We start from the raw sequence: 20867 nt of genomic DNA, 5'->3' as shown, positions 1-20867 counted from the left end.
ACACACACACACACACACACACACACACACACACACACACACACTCAATGGAGAGCAGTGCTGTGAAATGTTGTCCCCTGAACGTGACGTGGCCATCATGCTCATGAGCTCACAGCAGCTGCAGCTTTCTGCAACACATCATCAAGCCAATCAAAGTTCCAGCAGGAATGAAACTGATAAGGCTCCCGCCCTTCATGAGGAGCCGTTGGTGGCTGGTGGTTGTTGGGAGAGGGAGAGTGCATTTTCTTTGGGGATTCGGCCCCTGGTAGGTTGACCATGCTTGAACGGATGGCCTCACACCTCTGCTCATAAGGGCAACACTAATTGAGTTCAGTGGGCTGAAAAAGAGGAGGAAGATTTGAAATTGGGAGGGGACATATTGGGAGTCCAGGAGGAGTTGGAGCAGGAGTGGATATGACCAAAATCTACTACCCAGAGGTATGATATTCTCAAGGAAAAGTATTATACTGAAAACTAAATTGCAGCACTCAGGAAGGCAGAGGCAGGTGGATCGCTGTGAGTTCCAGGCCAGCCTGATCCACAAAAAATAAAATAAAATAAAATAAAACCATATAGGTAAACATAAATAAATAAAATTGCATGACTTTATTTTATCACAGTTTTAAAATGTTATATCTTAAAATTTTACATGTTACAGTTTAACTTTTTTTTTTTTTCCTGAAACAGGGTTTCTTTGTGTAACCTTGGCTATTTTGGACTGGTTTTGTAGACCAGGCTGCAGTTTAGCATTTTTTCCTTGTTCAAAACAAAAACAAAAACATATTAAAGAGCTGGGAGATGCTTTTCCTGGGTGTGAGTGCTCGCTGTGTGAGCCTGAGGATCTGAATCCGGATCTCTAGCACCCGTGTAAAAAGCTATGAGCATGCATGCCCAGAACCCCAACCCTGAACCTCAGCAGGAAGAGACAGGGGGATCACCAGGCCTTGCTCGCTGCCAGCCTAGCCCAAAAGTACACACACAACAGGTATACACGGATATATCATGGTGTTTTATACTTTAAGAAATTGGATGAAGAACTGGATTTAAAATACAATACACTAAAATGTTCCCATTTGATATAAAAGGAACGGGGCTTCTGGGTGCCTTTTTTTTTTTTTTTTTTTTTTTTTTTGGAGACAGTATTGGGTTGGGGAAGACAGTATTGGGTTGTATGGAAAAAAGCCTGACCCATAGTGAGCCACAGAGGTTGTTCACATGCCCGACGGTGACATGTGAACTCAGTGACTCTTGTTGCTGGGGTGGGGGTGGGCGGCATGACACCCAGACTGGGAGAGAGAGAACTCCCCCAGGCCTTGAACCCATCAACAGGAACGTTCCCAGCTTCCTTCATGAACTGGCCTTGAGGCTGATTGGCCAAAGTCTCATCAGTTGGGAGAAAATAGGCTACACTGGCCACCTTCCAGGGGAAGCCTTAACATACACTTTAAGTCTAGATCCAGGCCTGGAGGAAGGGCCCGTCGTTCTCTCTCTCTCTGTGTCTATCCCCCTCTCCCTATGCCCCTCCCCTCCCTCCTCTGCCATGAAAGTGGAGGCCACAGGTCAGCATCAAGGGATCTGGCTATCTGCCTCCCGGTGTTGGGATTACACTTGTGCCCAGGTTTTGGAACTCCATCTCTGACCTTCACACTGGCACAGCTAGCACTTCATCAACGGCACCATGTCCCCATTCATTCATCCTCTCATCCATCCTTCTGCTGTTCAGCTCAGGCCATTTGGGGCCTGATGCTGCACAGGGGGAGCCAGGCTCCGGTCCAGCCCCTGTCCGTGCTCCCGATATCACCACCAAGTCCTGCTGAGCCGCTTCCACCCTTGGTGCTCCCAGGAACTCTAAGGAGCGGGGCGGTGCTCAGCTAGCATATACTCAGCCCCTCCTCTGAAGACCATGCAGGGACCCCACCCACAGCCAGCCCTAGGGTAGACCATTAGCAAACGGAATGAGAGGTGTTTTGTTGTTTTTTTTTTTTTTTTTGCTTTATTAGAATATTGCATACATTGCAATAAATATTAACTTACTGAATCCTTAAACACGTCATAAATAATATGAACATCTTATAGACTTAAATAAAAGCATGCATCTGTCGTTTCCTGGGGTGCACTGGGGGAGGCTGGATCAAATATCTCAGCCATTTGATGCTTTCTGCTTGTGGGAGGGAGTGAAGTTGTGGTATACACCCAAGTATTTACTTTGCTTCTGCAGTTCAGTTACACTGAAAAAGCAAGGCATGTGGCTTTGCTATCGTTCTCATGGCAATGAGATGTCCCCTTCCCCCTCCAAAATCTAGCCACTCCAGGCACAGAGAGACGACCATGGCACGATCTGATTCCTATGGAGAACATAAGAATTAACCTTATAGAAGTCGAGAGTAGAAGTGGGGTTATCGGAGGCTGGGGAGAGCGGCCGGGAGCTGAGGGGAGCTTGACTAGGGGGTATTACATTGAAGTTAATAGGAACAGGAAGCCCTGGCATGGCATCCCTCAACAACAGGGTCATTGAGCGTCACTGTCGACCTCAAGAGGCCAGGAGAAAGGATGTCGAAGTGGCATGTGTCCTCCTGCCTCCACCTGGTTCAAGAGTTCCAAGTCATCCTCGGCTACACACTCAGTTCAAGGCCAGCCTGGACTACTTGAGACCCTATCTCAAAATAAGGGGATGAGGGCTAGGAAATGTAGCTCAGTGGGTGGCATGCACAGAGCCCTGGGTTCCATCCCCAGAATCACAGGAACTAGTCCTAATGGTGCATGTCTGTCATCTCAGCACTCAGGAGGAGGAGGGGGGAGGATCAGACGTTCAAGGTCATCCTTGGCTACATTACGAGTTCGAAGCCAGCCTGGGCCACAGGGATTTCTGTTACACACACACAAAAAGAATTTTAAATATTTTGTCATATGTAAATGATCAATGTTTGAGGAAGTAGAAAAGTTTAGCTTGACTACGTGATGTAAATATGAATGGAAACAGCACATGGCAACCCCTTCATCGGTACAATTTTGTGGGTTTTACGCATCAGTTTAAAGTTTAGCTGAAAATCTGAAGTCCTGTCTCCACTGAGCCAGCTCGGCCTCAGCCTTCCATTGTCCACTCGGTACTCATCACACCGAGGAACTCTTGCAGGTAATCCAGGAACTGCCGTGCTCTCCGTCTCTCTTCACCACACTTCTCCTGTGAAAAGAACAGACTTTCGTTGGCTCCCGGAGAAACAGCTGCAGCCAGACTCACCGGGTTCTTGGGGGAACTTACTTTTTGGCGGTCAATGTATTTCTTTATTAATGACAAGTTTTGGAATAGCGTTTCCACGGCACCCCCATGGGCAGTTTGATTCTTCAGTATGTCTAGCCCCTGAAAGATTTCCCCAATGCACAGCTGGTGCTGAAAGAGGAAGATTACAAAAAAACAAAACAAAACAAAACAACAAAAAAAAAAACGAATAGATCAAGGTAACTCGTATCAGCCAGCTCACAAAGTATACATATTTCAAAATATCATGTCATATGCAATCAATATGTGCAGTTTAAATGCACCAGTGAGTGAAACAATCAGACAATCCGAGGCATGGTAGTGCTTATCTGTAATCCCAGCATTTGGGAGGTAGAGGTAAGAGGATAAGGAGTTCAAGGTCAGCCTCTGATAAATAGAGTTTGAGGCCAGCCAGTGCTACATGAGACTGTTTAAAAAAAAAAAAAAATCAAAACCAAAGTTAGGATTGGGGCTAGAGAGATGGCTCAGTGGTTATGGTCACTGGCTGCTCTTCCAGAGGATTTGGGTTCAGTTCCCAGCACCCTTGTGGTCGCTCACAACCATCTGAGTCCTGGGATTAACCGTGAGTGACCCCACATCCAACCCAATATTTTCTTGTGGAATTTAGGTTGATGATTTTCTTCTATTTAGAAAATGACATTTTTAGCCTTCAGGGACACCAGATGTGAACATGGAACACATACACATATACAGGCAAAATACTCATACATACACTATAGAAACAAATGAAAGAATGAAAGTTATCAATACTTTCAGAAAGGTTTTAGAGTGGGCTGGCTCTGGAGCTCAGCGGTAGAGCGCTTATTTAGCCCAGGCAAGGCCCTGGGCTTGACCCTCAGCAAAAAAAAGAAGGAAAGGGAAAATAAAGAAACACACTGGGAGGAAGGAAGCCACAGACAGAACCAAAGGGAGCACAGCAGGCCGTCTCGCCCCGTGTAGAAATGTGCAAAGGGTCTCTGCTGTGAGGCTCTGTCAGGCGGAGGGCCGCAGCTGCTGCTGACCGCTCCCCTAGCTCTGCTAGCTCACAGTCACTCCTAATACTGATTGGTTGGTGGGTTTGGAGTGTCACATAGCCCAGGCTGGCCTCTAGCTCAATGTGGGGCTGACAATGACCTTGAGCCCCTGATCCTCTGCCTCCGTTTCCCTGTCACTGAGATTAGACATGCACTACCACGCCTAGTTTGTGGGTGCTAAGGAACGAACCCAGGGTTTCGTGCATATCAGGCACTCCATCCACTAGGCTGTCCCCAGTCCTCAGTGTTTATCTATCTATCTATCTATCTATCTATCTATCTATCTATCTATCTATCTATCTATTTTATTTCTTTTTAATAGGGGATCTGGCTATGCAATCCAGGCTGGCCTTGAATTCACATGTACCCTAAAGCTGGCCTCAGACTCAGGCTACCCCTGCCTCAGGCTCCCAAGTGCTTGGATTACATCCTTGGCCACTCTCTTACCCTTCATATCTATAAGCACCTACTTTGACATCCACCCACGTTAAAAAAGCTCAAAGAACATTGGTGTTACTGAAAACGAATGATTTCCTGGGTAGTTATTTGCACCAAGGCAAGAGAATCACTTGAACCCAAGAGCTTGAGACCTAGGGAGATGCCCACGCCTAAACACAACAACAGAAAGCAAGAAGTAAATGATTTATAGCTTATATATTCATGCAATCATGGCGTCGAAGCATAACTTAACTTACATTTTTATGAGTAGGAACAGGAAGCCTCACTGTCTGCAAAGGGAAGAGCATAGGGTCATTTCTAAAGCAGTTTGTCTTTTTTTTTTTTTTTCCAATACAGTGCTTGCTGGTGATAGGGTTTTCACCTGGGCATTAACACTAACACATTCATAGTTGCATTATTTATAGCAGATTTTTATATGTAAGAATGAACTGCCACAAATTATTAATGAGTTGGTTTTTTTTTTTTTTTTTTTCAAGTCTTTTTTTGAGTCAGGGTCTCACTGCGCAGCTCTGGATGGCTGGGAACTAGCTTTGTAGAACCAGGCTGGCCTTGAACTCATAGAGATGCACTTGCCTCTGCCTCCCAAATTCTGGGATTAAAAGCGTGCCCCACCACACCCATGCATTTATGCATTTTAAAGAACAGCAGAATCAGGTAAGGTAACTTGTCTGCCATCCTGGTGTCTGGGAGACAGAGGTAGGAGGCTCTCAGGGTTGCTGGGACAGCCTAGTCTCCGCAGCAAGTTTGAGGCCAGACAGGGTGGCCCAGCAAGACCCGATCTTGAAAGCAAAAGCGCAGAGAGAAAAGTTGGGCTTTACCTCATTGCTTGTCAAGAGAGCCCGGTGAGCCGACAGCTGTATCAAGGTCTCCTTCACCACAGCGCTCATGGGAATCTCCAGAGCCACGGCCCAGACCCAGGCGAGAGTTAGAATGCTCAGCTGCAGAGGCAACCTCATGGTTCTGAGCCTTCACCACTTGCCTTTCTCGGAGGAAGAGCGCAGAGCAGGGCTGCATCCCCAAGCAATTTATTCTCTCTCTTTGAGGAAATGAATAATTTCTAACAATCAGATAGAGGGCATCTAATAAAGGCAGGTAGCGAAACTCAACATTTCCAACGTCTTCAAAGAAAAGTGCTTTTTTTTCTTTGCTCTTTTTGTAATAGTAAACACCTCCACCTTTACTCCCGTTTAAAAAGCATTTTGTGTAATGAAAAATTGTTTCTACAACCTTGATCCACAGTGACACTCCGTTCAGAATTTTCTCTTTAAAATATGTGCAGATATGGCCAGGCTCTCTAGAGATGCCCACACTCGACAGTCTTGAGCGTGTGCTCCTCTTTTCATAAGCATCTTTTTTTTTTTTTATTAACCCCCTGCCTCACCCCATGCTTTAATGTGTTAAGCTTACTTCCTAATAAATAATTAAAAAAAGATACATTCAAACATATACCTCCAGGCAGAGTTATGCTAAAATTCACAATTATTGGGGACGTCTTCCTAGGTGTGGAGGGACGCACGAGCAAGTGTGGCGGGACACGCATGGTCAGCCTGGAACACACGAGACCCTGTTTCAAAGAGCCAAGGCGAAGAGGGAAAGGGGGTGTCTTTTGGGTTGAACTGACATTGGCTGCAGCCAGACCTGTCTGTGCTTCAAAAAGGGCTTGAAAACACTCTGGGGGAAGGACACTGATTAAAGTAGCCAGTCCAGCAGAGCTGAATTACAGGGTGTAGAGGTTTCTGCTCGGCATCCTGTCTGCTCTTAAAAGCCCGACTCAAGCTGGGTGAAGATAAGTAGATCAGTTGTTCATACCGTGCGGGGTAAGAAGCTCCTTCCTGTGCTGCCTTAGTGGCTTGGCCTTCACCCAGTTCTCTCCCTCGATGTTTTTAACGATCTTATTTTTTTTCACTATTTATTTATTTCTTTATTTAATGTGCGTTGGTATTTAGCCTGCATGGGTCTGGGTGTGGGTGTCCCCTGGAACTGAAGTTACAGATAGTTGTGAGCTGCCATGTGGGTGCTGGGATTTGAACCTGGGTCCATCTGGAAGAGCAGTCAGTGCTCTTAACTGCTAAGCCATCTCTCCAGCCCACTGACCCAGTTCTCAAGCAGCTTACCATGAGGGGTTCCCAGGGTGACTCCTGGCTTTCTCTCTATCCTGTCACACACAGCGGGAAGAATCAAGCCTTGCATTTCCTTTGAGGTTCCTTCTTTCTTTTCTTTCCTTTGTGGGGGTTTTATGCAGACACAGTCTGACTATGTGGCCAAAACTGCCCATGAACTTCTGATCCTTCTGCCTCAGCCTCCCAAGCACTGTGTCCCATTGCACCTTCCTCCGGTTTTGCTTTTCTCACTGTTCAACCAAAACAGTTCATTCTCACTGCCCTCTCTAATGTCAAGATGCAGAGGAACCACGCTGGAACCGAACCGAAGGCTTTCTCCCTAATGGCCAGCACTCATGGTGCTGGAAAGTGTTATGTGGGCTACGTAGGGAGAGTTGTAGCAACAGTCTTACCTATCTGTGGATCCTGCTTGCACAGGCCAACAGGCCAACAGGCCAACAGGCCAACAGGCCAAGTAAAATGTGCCATCTGCTCCACTAGTGGTAAGTCTGTTAGGGAGGCAACCAACTGAGTGAATTTGAGGCCTGCTCCACAGGAAGGAATACACAGGAAGCCTGGCCAAAAGCTCACAGCAGGGAAAGTGTTGCTGTTGTTGGTGCTAAATGAATATAACATGCCTGCCAATTTTTCTAAGTAACTATGTGTACGCTTACAAAGCAGTGCTGCCGTCAGCTTTGGTCAGGGACCCTCCTTTTTAAAGTCGCCAGTGATCATTGCGGAGACCAGTCAGTGGTCAAGGTAGTGAGAATGAGTGACTGTTGGACGATCAGCCCTCAAAGTGGAGTCTATGGTGACTATATCACCCCTCCAGTGCCAGGAAACACAGCAGGAAGGAGTGGACGGCGGAATGTGCTGAAGGAAGTGGTAGAGGCTGTGTGGAATGCTGGCCTCTGGGCATGACACGGCTGTTGTGATCACCGGGCACACGACTGGGCCCATCAACACCCTCTCACGGAAGAAGCTCATGGGCCCCGCCCCTCCGGAGCATTTGTACGCAGTTGCAGTTAATGGCTGATGGGTTCAGGGAAGAGACTTTTTCTTCTGTGATCTCACCATTGGCAAGGTGCCTGTGGTCCTGTAAACAGTCCTAAAGAACAAAACAAAGCACTGGCTGGCTGGAAAGGAAACAAAAAGAGTGTTATTTTGGAAAAGAAAGAGGATTAGCAGGAGTGGAAAGGGGATGAGAAAGGGCGTGTGAGTGGGGTGAATACGGCTGCAAAGTACATTACAGCTGATGAATGCTAATAGAAACATGGGATGAAAAAAAAAAACCAATTGGGGTGGAAGAGACAGCTCAGTAGTTAAGAGCACTGGATGCTTTTCCAGAGGCCCTGGGTTCAATTCCCACCACCCACGTGTCAGCTCACAACTGTCTGCAGGGGACTCAACACCCCCACACAGACATACAGGCAAAACACCAATGCACGTAAAATAACAATAACAATATATATATTTGAAAATTATTTATAAATAACAATATATAAATTATAAAAAACATCAATTCATGGATAGGACACACGGTGACACTACAGCTTCCACGATGAGATGTTTTCTATGCCTTTGTTGTTGTTATTGTGTGTGTGTGTGTGTGTGTGTGTGTGTGTGTGTGTTTTATCTGGAGGTTTTGCAAGGGCAAAGGGCAGATATGAGGGGACAGGAAGATGAGTGGGACAGGGGTACATGATGCAAAACTCATAAAGAGTCAATAAAAAGTTAAAAGAAACAAACGAATAAACAAAAACCAGTTCAGTCTCTGGCAAAACATGGTGTCTAACGCCTGTCTCCCTGGCATTTAGAAATTTGAAACAGAGGGATCAGGAATTGAAGGCCCATCTCAGCTACAGCATAAATTTGAGGCCAGTGTAGGCTACACACGAGAGTCTGTCTAAAAAACCCAAAGCCCAAAACACAGCAGCAATAACATTCGACCAACCCAGTCTCTGTTTGGAAAGAGGGGGAGGACTAGCGGGAAGAAGGAAGGAGATGAGACAGTGAGGAGTGAATGTGACCAAAGGACGTTATAAACAGGTGTGGAAACACCACAAGGAAACCCCTTGTTTTATAAAGTTAACATACACCGATGAAACAGAGGAAAAACCGACTCAGTGAGTAGGGTTATGTGTTCACCGCCGAGGTCCTGTGGCTAAGCCGATGGGATGCTCTTCCTGAGCTAGAAGCGAACAGCACCCTGTCCAAAACACACAGCAGAGGCATGCAGGATCCGTGTTGGTTGTAAGAGGGGTGTAGATGCTGGGAAAGAAACACATCACAGACAGGTGATGTGGGGACAGCCTCTCCTGGATGTGCCCCAGGCTGAGAGGGCCTTTTCTCTCCAGGGTTGGCTGTGCATGAATGTATGTCCTTGGGCTCAGATCGGTGATCTCAGAACCAAACACAAATCGTTACCCCGAATCTTTTTCCAGAGATTGTGTGTATAGTTCTGCATGAGTGGCAGAGACCACTGGAAGGCCGACATACCTTTACCAGGAAGCCACCTGTGCTAAGCATGTGTATTTTGTGCATTTTCATGTTTGTATTTAGGTTTGGGCTCTTGGCTAGACACGTCTGAGTTGAACACTCTCAGTATTGTGGGAGACATACTGGCTCAAATGCCTGTAGGCTCACATCACTGAAACCGTTAGCAGTCAAGTAGGAACCACAATGGGCCTGACATGATGCTTTCAAACCCCACGCTTAGCTCTGGCAGGGTCTGGCTCACCCCAGAGGTTATGAGACAGTAATTCTATTTCCTTTCTGATGTCTTCTGGCTACACTGAGAAAGTGTGGGCTTAGCCGAAGGCTTCGGGGGAATTGCCAGATAATTTTAGTAACTCCAGCAAGGTTTCGGAGTGATTCAACACCACGACAGAGCCGCACCGGCCATGGAGGGAGGAGCAGATTGAAAGTCCTCATGCCAGCCTTCACTGAGCAGGGAAAATGCAGCAGCTCCTCACCATTTTTAGGGAAGTAATACAGGCTGGCTGTGAGAAGGATGAAGTGGGAGAGGCCATATTTACAAAATGAAGGTGGTGAGGCCTACAGTACAGTACAGCACGGATCATCCGCCTGAAAGTGGTCACTCAACTCCACCGCAGCTATTACCGCATGACTTCTATGGGCTCACGCTTTTTTTTGTTTTGTTTTGTTTTTCGTTTTTGGATATAGGATCTTACATATGCTAAGCTGGCTTTCAATTTACTATGTAGCTGAGGATGATCTTTACCCTGACCCAGTTTAAAGAAAGGAGCCTGAAATCTCATTTCTATACATATGCCGATTCCCTCCTTAGAAAAACTATTTTCCTGTTCAAATTTGTACTTTTTATTTGTTTGTTTGAGACAGTGTCTCACGAAGCCCAGACTGGTTTTGAACTTACTATGTACTCCTTGGATTCCTGATCCCCCTGCCTCAGCCTGCCAAGTGCTTAAATGACAGATGTGTGCTGCCTGGTGTGTTCAACATTGTATTTCTTTAAATTCTGTGAAATTGTAGAGAAATACACTGTAACATGAAATGTCTCATCTCAGCTTTTAGGTGTTGGGTCTAGTAGCATCACATTAAAAAAAAAAAAAAATCAGAAATCGCTCCCAGCCCTGCCAGCCAGGCCTCTGCTTTCTGAACGGGTGAGTTTCACTACAGTGGATCATACACTGCTGTCTTTTGTGACTGGTTTATTGCATTTGCAATAATGTCGTTCTTCATCGGTGTTCTAGCATGTGTGAGAATTTTCTTCCCTGCTGAATAAAGCTGTGTCTTATGTACAGATCCTGTTTGGTTTGTCCATTTTTCTGTTGATGAATGCTTAGGGTTTTTTTCCCTCCTCTTTAAACTGCTCTGAATAATGCTGTGCATGTGTATACAATGTTTTTTGTTTTTGTTTTGGATATAGGATCTTGTGTATGCTAAGCTGGTTCCTCCCCTTGCTTCCCCTCTCCTCTCCTTTCTTTTCTTTTGAGATGGGGATTCTGGCAATATAGCCCAGGCTGGGCCTCAAACTCTCAATCTTCCATCTTTAGCATCTCAAGTACTGGAAGTACAGGGCATAAGTGTGTACCACCCCAGCTCAGAATCATAGCTCTCATAAAGCTACGCCACTAACTTTTCCTCTATGAGTTTAATCTCCTCAACCTCCTTGCAAGCTTTCTTAGAGTAGAAATATTATTTATTACCATTGTGTGTATGTGTGTGTGTGTGTGTGTGTGTGCGCGCACGCGCACGCGCGCTTGCATTTGAGCATGTGTGGTATACAGGTGGAGATCAGAGCACAGCTTGTGGAAGGTAATTCTCTCCTTCTACCCTGTGGGTTGAGATATAAACTCAGGTCACTAGGATTAGTGGTAAAGGTGAGCCATCTCCCATGGATACTTAGAGTGCTAACTTTAAAACATTGGAAGAGCTTTATAAATAGAAATTCCCAAAAAAGAGGCAACGATTTTTTTTTTGAAAAAATTAGAAGTATGTTTTATTTATTGTACACTGTGCCCCAGCACATGGGTGAAAGTCAGAGGACAGATGATGAATCCCAACAGCAATCAGTCATGTTATAGCATGAACTTTTGAAATGACATGAAAAGAACGACATATTATCTCTGTGGTCTTCCTCCTCCAAACCATCACTTCTGCCTCACCATGAGCAAGACACCACACACACCCAGATGAAAGAAAAAATTCCTGGCCAGCGCTCACCTAAAACCATTAAGGTCATCATATACAAAACAGACTCAGACACGGTCACAGCTCAGCAGCATCTGAGAGACACTAGGTGCTCAGATGTGCTGTCCCGGGTCACATCCAGGAGTGCAGGCACAATTGCATCTACCTGTATGCTAGCACACACCTTTAATCGTAGCACTCCGGAGGCAGAAGCAGGTGGATCTCTGTGAGTTCGAGGCCCGTCAGGTTTATATAGTGAGCACCAGGCCATCCAGAGCTATACAGTCAGACCCTGTTGTAGGCACTCAATGTTTATTGAATAAATAACCAAAATCAGCAGTCTCTCTCTTGTAGATTGTGTTAATTGGACAAATTGATATGAATACTGAAGAGAGGCATAGTGTCTTTTGCCTACAGCCAGGAGACTGGACAAAACAAGATTCCTGGCAAGAAGACAGAGCTCGAAGAGTTGGCTCTCGTGACCAAGCCAAAAGGAGCTGAGAAATTTTTTGAAATCTATTAATGAGACAGGATGGTGGTTCAGACCTGCAATCCTACCCCCTGAGAGGTAGAGGAACAAACGCAGCTACAGAGCAAGTTTGAGGCCAGCCTAAGCTACATAAACTGTCTCAAAAACAAGCCCCCACAAAAGAATCTATTTTATTTTGGGGGCAGGGTCTCTCACTATGTAGCCCTGGCTGTCCTGGAACTTGATGTGCGGACCAGGCTGACCTCGATCTCACAGAGCTCTCCCTACCTTTGTCTCCCAAGTGCTGGGTTAGAAGTGTTCACCACTTTTAAAAGTGTCCAGTTTAAAATCTACAATGTCTTAGGTGAACAGAAACAAATTATCCATCAGTAATCTGAATCTTTAAGGATTGGTGACTATACAACTAAGAAAAAAGACTTTGAATGTTATCTTCATAATAATGTTATAAATTGAAATTAAAAAAGAACAAAATAATAGGTATTTTAGCTATTTATGTGTGTGGTAATATACATTTGAAAGGGCACATTAGCAGACAGCGTTCATCCCTTTTACCCTAAGCCCTTTATCTCCTTTAATGGGTTACAGATCAGTAACAGTTTTTTCCAGAACTGGGGTTTTCTCTGTGATATCATTTCAGGTCAGATGCGTTTTCAATCAACTGATTCTAATCAATCACCTGGGCATGATCCTCCACAGTCTTTATAGTGACTAAATGCAAATTGGTAGCATTTCCTCTTGACTCTATTTTAACCTCTAGCCTTCCAGCCCTAAAACCTATCTTTAAAATGAGGTTATTACTATTTTTTTAAATAGAAACACTATAGGAAAGTCAGCACTGAATTTCCCTTGGCATAGACACTATTACTTTTTTTTTTTTGGCAATTTCTCCCAGTCTTTACTAACTTTCGGATACTTTTATGTGGTTGTAATCAACGGACGTGTGAGGTTTATGTTAGTCTTTCCTGCATATGATTTCTTGTTTGTGTCTATGTCATTTTCTTCTTAATATTTTAATGCTCGCCTGTTCTCAAAGGAAAGCGGTGTCTCTGCTCACCTCACTGTTCCCAACTTTTGGCCATTACACTTGCCTCCAGGGCTTCATAATTTTTTAAAATTTATTTTTCCATCATGACATTTGTATTGATTATTTGGAAATTTTACATTATGTACTCCGACCACACTCACTTCCCAGTTCTCCCAGGCCCGCCCCTCCCGTACCATTGTGACCTCCCCCGCCCCCCCCTCCCAAAAACAAAACAACAAAATCCCCCAAGTCCAATTTGTGTTGCCTATATACTCCCTGGAGCGTGCTCAAACTCCTGGCGGCCAACCCCTTAAAGAAAACAGAGTCCTTCCCCACCCTCACCCCAGCCAAAACCCCCAACTGTGGACAGCTGCTCTTCAGCCCAGGATTTCACAATTTTAAATAACACCATCAGAAAGCTCCTTGTAGAATCTGTGCTCGTTTGTCTCACTGTTTATGTTCTTCTTGTTTTTGAGTCAGGGTCCCAAACATTCCAAGCTGCTTTCAAACTCACTATGAAGCCAGGGTGTGGCCCTGGATGGCCTGGAATTTGCTATGTAGACCAGGCTGGCCTCAAACATGCAGCAATCCTCCTGCCTCTGCCCTCTGAGTGCTAGCATCCTAGCGTCCCTATCCTCTTGTATCCAGCTGTTTGTTCTGAGGCAGAGCCCCCTTATAAGACCCAGGCTGATCTCCAATGGTAATCCTCCTGCCTCCACCTCCCTAGTGTTTAAAAGCATGTACCACATGCTCAAAAAAAAACCAAAAAAACAAACAAACAAACAAACAAAAACCCACAACAATTCCTTACGCTGACAAATGGACAAGATCATTTTCATAACTGTTGATGCCATTTTTTATCACACTGACCTCTGGAAATAATCCAGTGTACAAAGAAATCTCTTGTATTGTTACTGTTTTTAAAATTAGCATATAAGGGGCTGGAGAGAGAGGGCTCAGTGGTTAGAGCACTCTCTGCTCTTCCAGAGGTCCTGAGTTCAATTTCCAGCAACCACATGGTAGTTCATAACCATCTGTAACAAGATCTGGTGCCCTCTTCTGGTGTGCAGCCATACATGTAGCCAGAACACAGTATACATAGTAAATAAATCTTAAGAAAATTAGCATACAAGTAAAGGGTGTTGTCTTGGCGTTTTCACACATACACACAAACACACACTCACGTATTTTTTTTTTACATAATTACACACATATTTTATACACAAATAAATTATACACAAATTTACATATTACACATACTGGTATTTTTTTTAATAATTTATTTAATTTTATTTTATGTGCGTTAGTGTAAAGGTGTCAGATCTGTTAGAACTGGCATTACAGACAGTTGTGAGCTGCCTTGTGGGTGCTGGGAATCGAACCCAGGTCCATTCAGAAGAGCAGATAGTATACTTAACCACTGAGCCATCTCTCCAGCCCCTTACACACACTGTTATGCTTTGCCTTTATTCATCCTCCTCCCCATATTCTTAATACTTCATAAATCATAAAGCATTTCCACGGAAATAACAGTAATTCTGATATCGGCATTGAGAGTTAATTTATTATTTATTTATTTATTTAAATGTAAAGTCCACTAGCACTGGGGTTTTTGTTTTTGCTTTTTTTTTTAAGGTTTGTTTATTTATACATGTCTGTACGCTGTTTGCATGTATGCCTGTGTGACAGAAGAGGGCATCAGATCCCATTATAGATGGTCATGAGTCACCATGTGGTTCCTGGGAATTGGACTCAGGACCTCTGAAAGAGCAGACAGTGCTCTTAAGTGCTGAGCCATCTCTTCAGCAGTTTCTATCTCTCCATCTTTTTTTAAAGATAAGATAAGATAGCATAAGATGTAGCCCAGGCTGGGTATTCATTATGTAACCAAGGATAACCCTGAACTCCTGATCCTCCTGCCTTTGCCTCCTGAGTCCTGGAATTACAGATATACACACTACATCTGGTTTATGTGGTGATGGGAATTGAACCTGGGTTTTTGTGTGCATGAAACAAGCACTGCAGCAGCCCAGTGACATCCCTAGCCTCCTGCACAAACTTTTAAGAGTTTTGCTCATGTAGTGAGGGAAAAGATCTCTGAACAAAGGAGTGACACAAGCAATAGTAGTTACTATAGTTTGGTAACTGCTGGTAAACTCAAATAGCAGTGTGTGCTTTTAGCTCACTGGGCCCTATATTCAAGACACTTAGAATGAGAATTACAAAGAGTTATATGATAATGGAGGATGCGACAGGGATTGTTTTTTTTTGTTGTTGTTGTTGTGACATTGACAAAGGTCCTAAAATGCTTAACTTTGAACCTCAAAATAGCTATGTGAAGATTTTAAATAGAACTTCAAAAAGAAAAAATAAAAGAAAAAAAAAGATTTTTTTTCTAATTCAGGTACTAAAACAAAAGAATAAAAATGTTTAACCAATTTAGAAAAATGTAAAGAATAAAAGAGACAAAAAACACAGTATTAAGACAGAAAAAAAAAAAGTCCAAATTGACCAGAAGCCAGGGGACATTGAGTCTCAGAGGAGTTAAACTCACCTGTTAAAAGACACCCAGTATGAAACTGTATTAAAGTCATTTGCCAGCTCTTTTCAAGAGGTGCACAATGCAAATGACAAGGAAAACTGAACCGAAGCCAGCCACCAGAGAGCCCGGTTAGCGCTCACTGAAGACAATCAGTCAGAAAGTATTAGACATAGGTTCCTGTGGACAGAAGATAACATCTATGGTAGCTTTGTTTTTCATCACATTACTTTTGGTTCAAGGAGGGGCAAACATTTTTCCAGAAGCACTTTACTGAGCACTGAGGACCTGACTGACTGGTCCCTTGAACCTTCTTTATTTGTCATTTTTACTGGAAAACCTTTACCATCTTAATCCCACAGCCCTTCTGCTTAGATTTATAGTTCCCATTATCACAAGGTAGAATTTTCTTTTTGTAATGGAACGTAACTACCATGACATGTCCATTATTTTTTCAATTAGCTATTTTTCTGAATTGTTCTCTTTTCCAAAATGTGTTTGTGTGTGCTTACATGAGATTCATGTGTTGTTCTTCCAGAGTGCAGAGTGTAGCAGAATTCAGCTCCTCGCACACACATCAAGCACCCAGCTCCAAGGCACCCAACACACTTTTGAACCTGCCACACGTGCACATACCCACACACATTAACCCACACAAGATTAACGAAATATTTAAATAGTATGGCCCTATTACTAATACTTACGTATGAATCTAAAAAGCCATTATATTAAATTGTAAATATTTCTTAACAAGCATTCTTGTCACCTAATTTCTATTCTACATTCAGAATTCGAGTCCCTCAAATTTCCTTCACTTTTTGTTTTTGAGACAAGGTCTCATTATCGCAGCCACGGGTGGCTGGGAACTTGCAATGATCTTCCTACTTCAGCTTCCCAAGAACAGGGATTACTGGCTTGTCTCACCTGGTCTGTCTGCCTGGCTGCTTTTTCATCTTCCTCCTCCTCCTCTTCTTCTGAATTAAAGCATAAGCCAGGCATGGTGACACACACCTGTAAATCCCAGGACTCAGGCAGATCTCTGTGAGTTCAAGGTTAGCCTGGTCTACAAAGTGAGTCCAGGATAGCCAAGGCTACACAGAGAAACCCTGTCTTGAAAAATCAAACACAAACAAATAAATGAAAAAGAATTTATGCATAAGCCAAGTGTGGTGGCATACACCTTTAATTTTAGCACTTGGGAGGCAGAGGCAGATGAATCTGAGTTTGAAGCCAGCTTGGTCTGCATAGTGAATTCCAGGCAGCCAGAATTATATGGTGAGGCCCTGTCCCATAACCACAACAACAGAAGAATTAAAATATAATTACATCATTCCCCCCTTCCTGTTCCTCCCTCTAACCCCTCTCATATACTGTGTTTCCCCTGGCCCTCTCTCAAATCCATAACCTCTTTTTTTGTGCACACACATTAAGCATTAACTAGCAATATTTACAGCTTAGCAGAAATTAAAACTGATTTATTCTAAAGCACAGATATATACAAGAGTAGTCTCTTACGACAGCATCATCAGTCACGTGATCAAGAGAAACTACTAGCCATTTCAAAGGAATAGTGAAAAATGCAAATCAACAGCAGTCAGTAAAGTGGATGTCATTAACAAACCATTTAACGGGTCTCGGAATGCACCCCAGCCCACCCCATTCTTGCAGTTCAGGGATCAAAGTTCAGTCAGTTATTAAAAAACAAACAAACAAACAAAAAAAAAAAAAACAAAACCAAACAACAACAACAACAAAAAAAACCGGTCTAGGTGGCTCCATAATAGCAACACTGAGACTGAGGCAGAAGAGCAGCGAGTTCGAGGCCAACTTGACCCAAAGAACTAGAGTCTGTCTCAAGAGACCAAAGCAAGTCAAACTAAACAGTGATGCCAGCAGCTTCCATCGAGGAGCGGGAATTCAGGGACGACGTCCCAGCCTTTGTTGTTTTGTTTTTCGAGACAGGGTTTCTCTGTGTAGCCTGGCCTGGAACTCACAGAGATCCACCTGCCTGTACCTCTGCCCTTCCAGAATGATGGGATTATAGGTACGCAAGTCACCAGGCCTGACCGAGGACCAGCACTCGAAGGACCTCGTTCGCGCACCGTAGGACTCCCACTTCCCGGCATGCCCCGGGCGCGCGAGAGGCGTGGACAGATGCGCGCGCGTCCCACGTGACCCTAGGTCAGGCGAGGCGGGAACTTGCGAGCTTGCGGTTGCTTGGCTGGGTCGTTTGGCTTCCTTCGGCCGTGCTCCCGCACCCCTGAACTGGCCGGAGCCCCCCCCGTGGGAACAGAAGCCCGGGGGACCGGAAGTGCCCCCGCCGCCGGAGCTCCGGGCCGCCCCGCGTTCGGAACTTTCCGACCCTCCCGGGGCGTCCGCGTACCGGCTTGCGCAGCTTCCGCCTGGAGGTTAAACTTGCCCCTGGCCCTGAGCTAAGAATCGTGGTGCAAACATGTCCCGGATCGAAAAGATGAGCATTATGGGCGTGCGGAGTTTTGGGATAGAGGATAAGGATAAGCAAGTTATCTCTTTCTTCAGTCCCCTCACAATTTTGGTTGGGCCCAATGGGGCAGGGAAGACGGTAAGTCCTGAGGCGAGGGCCCCAGAAGGTGCTTGGGGCGTCTCCCTGTGTGACGCGTGGTCCTCGGGGACCTCGGAGCCGGCCTGGCCCAGCCGCTTGTAGTGTCCGTAGCCCACTCCCGTCCTGGCGAAGGCCGGCTGTGCCCGTCCTTTCCAGCTCCGCCCTCTCGTTCCCCGAAGTATAGCAGTCACTCCCCATTGGTTCCCAACGGGACCCCCGCACCCCAGGTTTAAAATAGGAGAAATGCGTAACCCAGAAATGGAAAAACATGTCTACTGGTAAGGCAAAATGAATGGAAAAAAAAAAAAAAGGCTTAATGTGAACATGGATGTTATGAATAAGCCTTAAATTGGTGAGCTCTTGTTACCATGCTTCTGAAAATTTGGGCCGTGCTTTGTGACACACACCTTTAGTCCTAGATTGCCAGAGGCATGCCCATTTCTGTGAGTTCCAGGCCAACCTCGTCTATGTATCAAGTTGCAGGGTAGCCAGGAATACCAAGTTGGATTGTTGAGTGCCAGGAGGTGGTGTGGACATGTCATCGGGTGAATGTTTATTATGTATGTGCTTGATATTGTAAACCAGCTGCGTTCTTAGCATTAATCTCCTGGAGAGAAGACAAGTATAATACTCATCACTAGGTGCATGAGTATGTATTTTTGTTATTATTTTATTTATTTATTTTGAAGACAGCATCCCACATAGCTTAGGGTGACCTGGAACTCCTGATCTTCCTGCCTTCCACCTCTTTAAGTGCTAGACTTTTAGGTATGCGCCTCCACACCTGCCTGTGAATTAATGTTTGTCAAATTAAATGACACAGCTTTCTGTTTCTTTAGACCATCATTGAATGTCTAAAGTATATTTGTACTGGAGATTTCCCTCCTGGAATCAAAGGAAATACATTTGTTCATGATCCCAAGGTAAGGGTGACTGTGAAGTTTCATATTTGAAAAATGAAATTTTTGTAATTATAAACCTACTTGTGGTTTATTGTAGAGCACCTAACAGTGGAAAGTCTGAAGAGAAGGTCATCTACAGTCTAAGCACCCAGTGATAACCATCTTTGCGATTTTTATTTCTTTTTCTCCCTTAAGTACTGTTTTGCACAGTAGAGATCATAGTCCTATTTAGTGATATATTTCAGTTTGTCCCCCCTCCCCCCCTCACTAAGCATGGTCATACAGCATGAGGTAATTAAAACAGGTTAGGCCTGACAAGATGGTTCATCAGGTAAATGCACTCGCTCTGCAGGCCAGGGGTCAAACTTGTAAAGGTGGAAGAAGAGAATTGACTCCACAGAGTTGTTCTCTGACTTCTATGCACATGCTATAGCATGTGTGTGCTCCGTCACAAACACACAAATAATTTTTGAAAAAAAAAAAAAAGAATAAACCAAACAAAAACCATTATTATGAATTGTTAATCTTGGTGCATGGGATGTGTTTTCAATCTTTTTTACTTAAAAGAAAAAATTTAGGTGAAGTCTTTTTGTTAAAACTTGTGATGCTGTATAAATATTGTTAATAGTTGCATTATTATTTGCATTTAGATCGCTTTTAGGTTTTCACCATAGTCTACCATGATGAAAATCTTTGTGGAACATCGCTTGAATTGCACTGTTTTTCCTGCTAGTGTGTGTACAGGACATTGAGTTTGGCTCATAGGTTTTCCTTGTTACATATTTATATACAACAAGAATGTGAATGTGCCACTAAATCCCACCAAGTTAAGGGTTTATTGTTAAATCCTTTCTGTGCTTGTAAAAACCATGTTTTTGTGCATCTATAATTACACTCATAGATGTTTTAGTCTATCAGTAGAATTTTGTGTATTTTACAAATTAAGTTAGTGGTGTGCTGTGCATCTGTTAGTACATATGTCCTATAGGGTTATTGTTGTTCGTTTGCTTTAATGCAAAGTCTCACTGTATAGTCTTGGCTGACCAGAAACTACGTGTGCAGACAGGACTGGCCCTGAATTTAACAGAGTTTAGGGTGTTCCTGCCTCCTAAATTAAAGGCACATGTCACTATCACCAGCCCTAGTTTATTTAACCAACCACCTGTTAGTCATTTAAGTTACATCGGTAAGTGTGACTTTAAACTTTAAGCCTGTTATGCTCCCGAATGCCTGTAATCCAACACTCTAGAAGTAGAGGCAGGAGGATCAGGAGACCTAGACCAGACTGGGCAACATGGGCCCTGTCTCAAACAAACAAAAACAAGTTATCACACTTTTGGTCATGCTGACACAAACCTAGAAATACCTGGGAATGAGGGCACGTCAGCGGAAGAATTACTTCCAGCAAATTGGCCTGTGAGCCTGTCTATAGGGTATGTTTTGGTTGCTGATTGACATAGAGGGCCCAGCTGCTTGCAGGTAGTGCCATCCTTGGGCAAATGGGCTTGAGCTGTGTAAGAAAGGTAGCTGAGCAAGCCAGGTAGCAGCATTCCTCCATGGCCTCCTCTTCCATTTCTGCCTCCAGGTTCCTGTCGTGAGTTCCTGCCCTGGCTTTCTGAGCTAAAACTGACTTGTAAACTAAATCAACCCTTTCCACCCCAAATTGGTTTTGGTCAGTGTTTTAGCAGCAAAACCTACCTAGTACACAAACCAAACCAAACCAAGCCTCAAAAACCTCTAAAGTAAGTAGGGCATGGTGGCACACACCTGTGTTCCCAGCACGGGGGGGGGGGGGGGGGGGGGGGGGGG

General features: G+C 44.4%; 2 protein-coding genes across 2 annotated transcripts in view; one reads left to right on the top strand and one right to left on the bottom strand.

Moving 5' to 3' along the window:
* Nucleotides 1–3082: 3082 nt before the first annotated feature.
* Nucleotides 3083–5705, bottom strand: Il5 (interleukin 5). Its single transcript, XM_055602740.1, has 4 exons — nt 5568–5705; nt 4986–5018; nt 3260–3388; nt 3083–3181 (listed from the first exon to the last, which is right to left on the bottom strand). Exons 1-4 carry the CDS (start codon nt 5703–5705, stop codon nt 3083–3085), a joined length of 399 nt encoding a protein of 132 aa, XP_055458715.1.
* A 12069-nt stretch (nt 5706–17774) lies between these two features.
* The window catches only part of Rad50 (RAD50 double strand break repair protein), a 53946-nt gene continuing 50853 nt past the window's right edge, over nt 17775–20867 (top strand). The window contains exons 1-2 of the mRNA XM_055602853.1: nt 17775–18156; nt 18996–19079. Of these exons, the coding sequence (XP_055458828.1) occupies nt 18028–18156; nt 18996–19079 (213 nt within the window). The 5' untranslated portion in view covers nt 17775–18027. The remainder of the gene's footprint in view (nt 18157–18995; nt 19080–20867) is intronic.

Source organism: Psammomys obesus, unplaced genomic scaffold (genome assembly GCF_907164565.1).
Source record: "Psammomys obesus unplaced genomic scaffold, mPsaObe1.curated_primary_1811, whole genome shotgun sequence".
Lineage (NCBI taxonomy): Eukaryota > Metazoa > Chordata > Mammalia > Rodentia > Muridae > Psammomys > Psammomys obesus.
The sequence above is the reverse complement of the archived record's forward strand: the minus strand, read 5'-3'. Positions and strand labels throughout refer to the sequence as shown.